The 9,348-nt window shown below is 38.3% G+C and overlaps 1 protein-coding gene across 1 annotated transcript; it reads left to right on the top strand.

The window, feature by feature from the left end:
• Window positions 1-6,834: 6,834 nt before the first annotated feature.
• On the top strand, window positions 6,835-8,229 carry CXCL11 (C-X-C motif chemokine ligand 11). The gene is made up of 4 exons (XM_007949031.2): window positions 6,835-6,895; window positions 7,693-7,819; window positions 7,910-7,982; window positions 8,206-8,229. Exons 1-4 carry the CDS (start codon window positions 6,835-6,837, stop codon window positions 8,227-8,229), a joined length of 285 nt encoding a protein of 94 aa, XP_007947222.1.
• Window positions 8,230-9,348: the final 1,119 nt, after the last annotated feature.

The following is a 9,348-nucleotide window of genomic DNA, read 5'->3' as shown; positions in this document are numbered from 1 at the left end:
CTCACCTATTTTGGTCATGTTGTAAGAAGGGACCATTCCCTGGAGAAGGATGTCATGCTTGGTAGGGTGGAGGGTCGACGAAAGAAGGGGAGGCCTTCAACGAGATGGATGACACGGTGGCTGCGATGATAGGCTCAAGTATAGCAGGGATTGTGGGGCTGGCGCAGGATCGGGCAGTGTTTTGTTCTGCTGTGCATGGGGTCGTTATGAGTCGGAAACCACTCAACGGCACTTAACAACAACTAACAACAACAACATAACAATGTCAAGGAGCTCTGGTGGCACAGTGGTTAAAGCACTTGGCAGCCAACCAAAAGGTCAGTAGTTCGAACACACCAGCCACCCCATGGGAGAAAGATGAGACCATTATGCACATACCAGATATCTGTTCAACTAATAGGCACTCTGGTGGTGTAGTGCCTAAGGCATTTGACTGCTAACCAGAAGGCTGGCTGGTGGTTCAAATCCACCAGTCACTGCTCGGAAGGAAGACTGGGCAATCTATTTCTGTAGAGATACCACCTCGGAAGGAAGGGTCATCATGAGCCAAATTTAACTGAGGGTAGTAAGTTTGGTTTTGTTTTTGGTTCTTCTAAATTATCTGCATGCATTATCTCTTTCAAAAGGTTAGTTTACAGTAGCCCTATAAAGGGTTATTTTTCCTATTCTGTAGATGAGAAAACTAAGGCTCAAAAAGTTGAAGTAACTTTCTTCGGATCATAAATAATAAAAAATGGATTTGAACACAGTCTTACCCCAGAACCTTCCCAGTTAATAACTATGTTCTACTGTATTACTAATGCTAAGAAAATGAAAAGCAACATTAAGAAAATAATGGATAAGGATTTATGAGCTCAAAGAACACATTCTTTTTACCTTATCTGTGTACCTATGGGGGAGGGCAAACCCACTGCCATCGAGTTGATTCTAACTCATAAAGACCCCTATTAGGTTTCTGAGGCAGTAAATCTTACAGAAGTAGATTGCCCAGTCTTCTTTCCCAGAGTAACTAGTAGGTTTGAACCACCAACTTTCTGGTTAGCAGTCAAATGCCTTAGGCAATATTCCACCAGAGCGCCTTACCTATGGGGAAATTAACCTTGAATTATATATATGCTGGATGAATGAATGAACAAATGAGAAAGAGAAAAATATTCCAGCTAACTACAGATTAATTAAAACAAAGAATTTTAGGAGGTCATAAAGGCTAGTTGTTGTTGTTAGGTGCCATTGAGCTCTGATTCATAGCAACCCTATGTACAACCCTATGTACACTGTCCAGTCTTGCGCCAGGACTAGCAGAGGTTGTTAAAAGAATTTAAATGTAAGACTATGTCTAAATGAATACACGATTTCAGGAGAAAATGCAAATGATAACTCTCAAAAAAGAAATTTAGTAATATAATTATCTGAAAATAATAAACTAGCTATGTCAGACATTATTTATTGACATATCAATAAAAATGAGTAGGAGGGAATGTTTGAAAGGAAATTATAGTGAATCTTACAAAGGGAGGAGCCAGAAGATACTATTTGCTGGTTTATGTAAATAACTAGAAAAACTCAGAGTAAAAATTGTTCAAGATTTTTGAACATTAGTAGCAAAATGTATTGGAGTTCTGGTAATGTAGTGCCTAAAGCACCTGACTGCTAACCAGAAGGCTGGCACTTCAAACCCACCAGCCACTCTTTGGAAGCAAGATGGGGCAATCTACTTCCGTAGTGATACTGCCTTGGAAACCCAAGGAGGGGTTGCTATGAGTCAGGTCTGACTCGATGGCATATAACAACAACAACAACAGAAAAATGTAAAAGACTGTATTTCTTTCATATTAAAAAATTAAAGAAAACATATTTAAAGGCAGAAAGAAAACATAACTAAAGGCATAAAAGTAACAGAAATGTAGCACTAAGATTATAGATTACCATTAAAAAGTCCTTTGGATATGAGTTTTTTAAAATGTCCACATATGACACATTTAAAACAAATAGAAGACTTAAGATGAAAAGAAAAAGACAAAAGAAGTTTACCTCTTTTAGAATCCAAGACGTAAAAATATCACATGAGAAAAAAAAATCTTTTTTTTTTCACAATCTAAAACATAACTCATACAATTTTGTTGTTCTTATTAGATGCCATCGAGTCATCTCCGACTCATAGCGACCTGATGCACAGCAGAACAAAATACTGCCTGAACCTACGCCAGCTCCACAATCCTTGCTATGCTTAAGCCCATTGCCGCAGCCACTGTGTCAATCCATCTCGTTGAGGGCCTTTCCCCTCTTTTGTCGACCCTCCACCTCACCAAGCATGACATCCTTCTCAGGGAATGGTCCCTTCTGACAACGTGACCAAAGTAGGTGAGATGAAGTCTGGCCAGCTTCGCTTCCAAGGAACATTCCAGCTGCACTTCTTCCAGGCCAGATTTGTTAGTTCTTTTAGCAGTCCATTGTACTTTCAGCATTCTTCGCCAGCACCACAACTTAAAAGGATCCACTCTTCTTCAGTCTTCCTTATTCATTGTCCAGCTCTCACATGCATTATGAGGCTTGTGTCAGGCGCACCTTAGTCCTCAAGGAGACATCTTTGCTCCTCAGCACTTGAAAGAGGTCCTTTGCAGCTGACTTGCCCGGTGCTATGCATCGTCTGATGTCCTGACTGCTGCTTCCATTGGCATTGATTGTCGAACCAAGCAATGTAAAGTCTTTGACAACTTCAATCTTTTCTCCATTTATCGAAATGCTGCTTATAGGTCCAGCTGTGAGGATTTTTATTTTCTTTATACTGAGATGTAATCCATACTGCAGACTGTAGTTTTCCATCTTCATCCGTAAGTGCTTCAAGTCATCCTCACTTTCAGCAAGCAAAGTTGTGTTGTCAGTGTATTGCAGGTTGTTAGTGATCCTTCCTCCAATCCTGATGCCACATTCTTTTTCATATAGTCCAACTTCTCAGATTATTTGCTCAGCATACAGACTGAGTAAGTCTGGTGAAAGGATACCTTTCTTCTTGATTTTAAACCATGTAGTGTCCCCTTGTTCTGTTCGAATGACAGCCTCCTAGTCTATAGGTACAGGTTCCTCATGAGCACAATTAAGTGTTCTGGAATTCCCATCCTTCTTAATTTTACTCAAAATTTGTTATGATCCACACATCACATGCTTTTGCATAGTCAATAAAACATGAGTAAACATATTTCTGGTATTCTTTGCTTTCAGCCAAGATCCATCTGAAAATAGCAATGATATCCCTTGTGCCACATCCTCTTCTGAATCCAGCTTGCACCTCTGGGAGTTCTCTGTCAATATACTGCTGCAACTATTTCTGAATTATCTTCAGTAAGATTTTACTTGCTTGCAATATTGATATTGTTCAATAATTTCCACATTCTCTAGGATCACCTTTCTTTGAAATGGATACAAATATGGATCTCTTCAAGTCAGCTGGCCAGGTAGCTGTCTTCCAAATCTCTTGGCATAACCAAGGGAGAGCCTCCAGTGGGACATCTGTTTGTTGAAACATCTCAATGGGTATTCCGTCAATTCCTGGAGCCTTGTTCTTCCCCAATTCCTTCAGTGCAGCTTTGACTGCTTCCTTCGATATCACTGATTCTTGATTATATGCCACCTCTTGAAATGGATGAAGATCGACCAGTTCTTTTTGGAACAGTGACTCTGTGTATTCCTTCCATATTCTTTTGATGCTTCCTGCATCATTCAGTATTTTGCCCATAGAATCTTTCAATATTGCAACTCAAGGCTTAATTTTTTTCCTCAGTTCTTTCAGCTTGAGAAATGCTGAGCATGTTCTTTCCTTTTGGTTTTCTAACTCCAGGTCTTTGCACATGTCACTATAATAACTGACTTTCTTTGACATCTTCTTTTCAGCTCTTTTATTTTATCATGTTTTTCCATTTGCTTTGGCTATCTCCTTTCAAGGGCAAGTTTCAGAGTCTCTTCTGACATCCATTTTGGTCTTTTCTTCCTTTCCTAGCTCTTTAATGACCTCTTGCTTTCTTCATGGATGATGCTCTTGATGTCATCCCACAATTTCTCTAGTTTTCGGTCACTGGTATTCAACGCATCAAATCTATTCTTTAGATGGTCTCTAAATTCTGAAGGGATATATTCAAGGTCATATTTTGGCTCTTGTGGAGTAGTTTTACTTGTCTTGAACTTCAAGTTGAACTTGCATATGACCAGTTGATGGTCTGTTCCATAATCAGCTCTGGCCTTGTTTTGGCTGAGGATATTGAGCTTTTCCATCACCTCTGGCCGCAGATGTAGTCAGACTGATTCCTGTATACTCCATCTGGTGAAGTCCACTTGTATAGCCACCATTTGTGTTGTTGAAAAAAATTTTTGCAATGAATAAGTCATTGGTCTTGCAAAATTCTATCATGTGATCTCCAGCATTATTTCTGTCACCAAGGCCACATTTTCCAACTACTGGTGATTCTTCTTTGTTTCCAACTTTTGCATTCCAGTCACCAGTGACAATTAACACATCTTGATTGCATGTTTGGTCAATTTCGGACTGTAGAAGTTGATAAAAGTCTTTAATTTCCTCATCTTTGGCTTTGGTGGTCAGTGCATAAATTTGAATAATAGTGGTATTAATTGGGTATCCTACCACTGACAGCATTGTATTTCAGAACAGAACTTGAAACATCCTTTGTGATGATAAATGTCATGCCATTCCTCTTCCATTTGTCATTCCCAGCATAGTAGATCATACGGTTGTCTGATTCAAAATGGCCAAAACCAGTCCATTTCAGCTCACTAATGCCTAGGACATCAATCTTTATGTGTTCTATTTCATTTTTGAAAACTTCCATTTTCCTAGATTCATACTTCATACATTCCATGTTCTGATTATTAATGGATGTTTGCAGCTGTTTCTCATCAATTTGAGTCGTGCCACAGCAGCAAATGGAGGTCCCAAAAGCTTTACTTTATCCATATCACTAAGGTTGGTTCTACTCTGATGAAGCAGCTCTTTCCCAGTCTTATTTTGAGCACCTTCTGATCTAAGGGGCTTGTCTTTCAGCACTGCATCAGACAGTGTTTCTGGGCTATTCATAAAGTTGTGCAGTAATGTATCAGACTGTGTTTCTCTGCTATTCATAAGGTTTTCCCTGGCCAATTCTTTGAGAAGTGGATGGTCTCTTTCTTCTTCCGAGTCTGTCTCAATCTGGAAGCTGCACTGCAACCTGTGTACCATGTGCAACCCTGCTGGTGTTTGAAACACTGGTGGCACACAGCCTCCAGACTCACAGCAACATGCAAGCCACCACAGTACCAGAAACTGACAGACAAGTTCATCTCCCTTAGCTGTCTGAAACCTCTCCACCTGGCTTTCCCTCCTTCCCACCTTGGGGTGGGGGCTGTCTGTCTCCCTCTCCCTTTATACAATTTTACATGCAAATAAAATACTATAATATATAAAGTAAAAGTTGTTAAAATGCAGAAAAAAAATGGATATAAGCATGCAAGTATGGCGAGACATCTTTAGATATGCAATTATAGTGTACAAATGTACATTGTTGTTAGGTGTTGACAAGGTGACTCTCACTCATAGCAACTGTATGTACAACAGAACAAAACACTGCCCCATCCTATGCCAGCCTCACAACACTTGCTATACCTGAGCCCATTGTTGCAGCCACTGTGTCAATACATTTCATTGAGGGTCTTCCCCTTTTTCGCTGGCCCTCCACTTTACCAAGCATGACATCCTTCTCCAGGGAATAGTCCCTTCTGAGAACATGACCAAAGTAGGTGAGATGAAGTCTGGCCATTCTTGCTTCCAAGGAGCATTTGGCTGCACTTCTTCCAGGTCAGATTTGTTCATTCTTCTGGCAATCCATGGTACTTTTCAGTTTTCTTTGCCAATACCACAACTCAAAACCATCAACTCTTCTTTGGTCTTCCTTATTCACTGACCCTCGGAAGGAAGATGGGGCAATCTACTTCCGTAGTGATACTGCCCCAGAAACCCAAGGAGGGGTCACTATGAGTCGGGTCCTACTTGACACACATAAAACAAACAAAAAAGAAATTCACTGACCAGCTTTCACATGCATATGAGGCAACTGAAAACAACACCATGGATTGGGTTAAACACACCTTAATCTTCAAAGACATCTTTGCTCTTCAGCACTTTAAACAAGTCTTTTGCAGCCAATATCCCCAGTGCAATACATCATCTGATTCCATTGATGTTGACTGTGGAGCCAAGCAATATGAAATCTTTGACAATTTCTATCCCTTCTCCATTTATTGTGATCAACAGGGTTAAAAAAGCCATCAGGTGTCAAATAAAAAAGGTCTTACATATGATGATAAAGAGATTGGATTTAAAAGGAAAAATTGTTATTTAGAATGTTCATTTGTGTAGTTATGTGAAGGATGGAGGGTGAAAGAGCTGAAGCCAGGAAGACAATATTCATGAATATCCACCAGAATTCCAACGCCCAGAGAAGGCCAACGATTAAATATAATTCTGGGAAATAATGCCTGAAGAAGGGTGGTTTCCATCTGAGTGTATCCTATCCACATTTATACAGCACTTTACTGTTTACAAAGTATTTTCACATTGTATCACTTTCAATACTGCAACAAACAGAGACAGTGATATTTATAAGAGAACAAAATAGAAACTCTTGGAAGCAAGAAGAGAGTATGACTCATGGAGGGAAATTCCTGTTGCCATAAGACAGTGTATAAAATGCCCTTTATATATCAACTAAGAATCTCCTTTCATGCACACCATTTCTACTCCCTCCTTAAAGAATATCAAAGCTGAAGCTGCAGCAGCAACAGCTGACAAACATGAGTATGAAGGGCATGGCCATAGCCTTGGCTCTGCTACTCTGTGCTACAATTCTTCAAGGTATGTGGTACTTTTACTTGTCGGTTTAAATCTTCTTTTACAGTGTTTCAAATATCTTTTTTCCACTTTTATCCCTAAAAACATGATAAAGGTATCTGTTTAACCCTGTGCATTAGAAATTACTACAGTTTTGGCAGAAAATATTTAAGGAATTATGGATTATTACTGAAACTAAGGACAATAAACTTCATGGAATTTTGTATTTGGCTACAATATCTGGCAAGTGCCTTTACCAACAGTTTTAAATGGCTATCAAGTAGATATTATATAGGATAATGGTATTAATTTCCTGGAAAAATTCTTGAGCATAAAAGAGGCAAATAAGTCTCACCTCCAATACAAATCAAGGAAATAATGCACAAACTTCCTTTCTGCTCCCTCTATTCTTTAAGGTTTGCTTACAAATTTAAGGAGAAAAATCATCAACATCTTACTTAAGCTTCTTTTCCAGTGGTGTCAAGTGCTATTTGATAAATTACTATTTTTATCATTAATGAAAGTAGTCCTAGAAGCACAGGGGTAAAAGCACTTGGCTGCTAACTGAAAAGTTGGCAGTTCAAACCCACCAGACTCTCTGCAGAAGAAAGATGTGGCAGTCTACTCTTATAAAGATTACACCCTTGGAAACCTCTGGGGCAGTTCTACTCTGTCCTATAGGGTCACTAAGAGTCGGAATCAACTCAATGGCAGTGGGTTGTCAGTAATGAAAACTCAGTACACATTCATCACCAGGATTATAAAGCATATCCATCCAATTCAACAGATGCCTTAATAACTGATGTTATGATCTGTTCTAGGCTTCCCAATGTTCAAAGCAGGACGATGTCTTTGCATAGGCCCTGGAGTAAAAGCAGTGAAAGTGGCAGACATTGAGAAAGCCTCCATAATTTACCCAAGTTACAACTGTGACAAACTAGAAGTGATGTAAGTGCTGGGCTTGCAAAAGATGACAGGTCTTTTGCTTTATGTTTTTTCATCCAAAATTTAAGACTCTTTTGGGTCTTTCCTTAACAGTATCATCCTGAAAGCAAATAAAGGACAACGATGCCTAAATCCCAAATCTAAGCAAGCAAACCTTATAATCAAGGTAAGTTAACAGATTACCAATGTTATCCAAGATAACGCTTTTGAAAAAACAAAATGAAGTGGACAAATGCAGAAAGATTCTGCTATGATTCTGTGTGAAACGTTTTGATCAAGAGTCCTTGATTATAATCAGCTTCTCTTTCTGCTATGTTTGTATACATCCAGTCTGAAAAACTGGGGAAACAGGAATAACCCAGGTAAATAAAATTCTCTTCTCATTACAGAAACTTCAAAGAATGAATTTTTAAAAATATCAAAACATACGAAGTCTTGGAAAAGAGGATTTGAAAACCTGGAACAAGTCAAGTTTTACTATGACTACTGAGATTATAAGCATTCTGCAAAGGAAACTGACTTTCTCTTGCCTGTTGCAATATACAGTCATGCATTTCTAGATTAGAAAACCTTCTAGGAGATTTGATGATGCTTTTAACTATTCTGTTAGGACTATGATAACACTTTTCTCTCTAGAAATTACTTCTGTACTTGATCTATAATCTATGTTACAATCTGCAGTTACAATGGAGACATTAACCTTATTACCAGAGTGATCTTACACATCAAAAGCATTCATGTATGTAGTAAACTATTCCAAAATTAATTTTTCTTTGGATATCATTCCTTTTCCCAGAAGCCATGTAGCACATATCTATATATACCTAAAGAAAGAGTTCTTATATGTAATTTTGTTTGTTCTTATAAAGAGACTGATTTATGAGAAGTACTATGAAAAAAATTACAAGCTAAGGGAAACTGGTAAGAAGAGATCAAATAGTTCATAACTGAATTAAACAGTGCTGGTCTTAATTTGATTTTTTTTTACAGTTTCTTTTCTAATTGAGATTTTTAAGCAATTAGGATATATGTATTTACTGTATATTTTGGTTTCACCTCTTCTTATCAACATAACATAGAAACATTGTATACATGTTATAAGTATGAAATTTTTTTATACACTAAAGAAAAATGTTGGGAAATAAATATATATACCTATCTGATGACCACTTTTACCTTTTATGATTCTTTTTCTTACAAAAATATATAATCTAATTCATTTCGTTAGTCATGGTTATGCTAAAAAAAATTCAGGTATACCTAGACAGGTTTAGAGAGTCCAGGAGATGCATGGTTAAGCACTCAGCTGCTAATGAAAAGGTCAACAGTTCAAACCAACCACCCACTCCATGGGAGAAAGATGTGGCAGTTTGCTTCCATAAAGATTTATAACTTTACAAACCCTATGAGGCAGTTTTACTTTGTCCTGTAGGGTGGTTATGAGTTGGAATCAACTTGATGGCAATAGGTTTGGGTTTGTATCAAGACTGGTTTAAGGAGTCCAGGTTCAGCACTGGACTGCTAACTAAAAG

Source organism: Orycteropus afer, unplaced genomic scaffold, assembly GCF_000298275.1.
Source record: "Orycteropus afer afer isolate SDZICR_OR568_19922 unplaced genomic scaffold, OryAfe1.0 scaffold00235, whole genome shotgun sequence".
Classification (NCBI taxonomy): domain Eukaryota; kingdom Metazoa; phylum Chordata; class Mammalia; order Tubulidentata; family Orycteropodidae; genus Orycteropus; species Orycteropus afer.
Note: the sequence above shows the minus strand (reverse complement) of the source record. Positions and strands in the feature narration are given on the sequence as shown.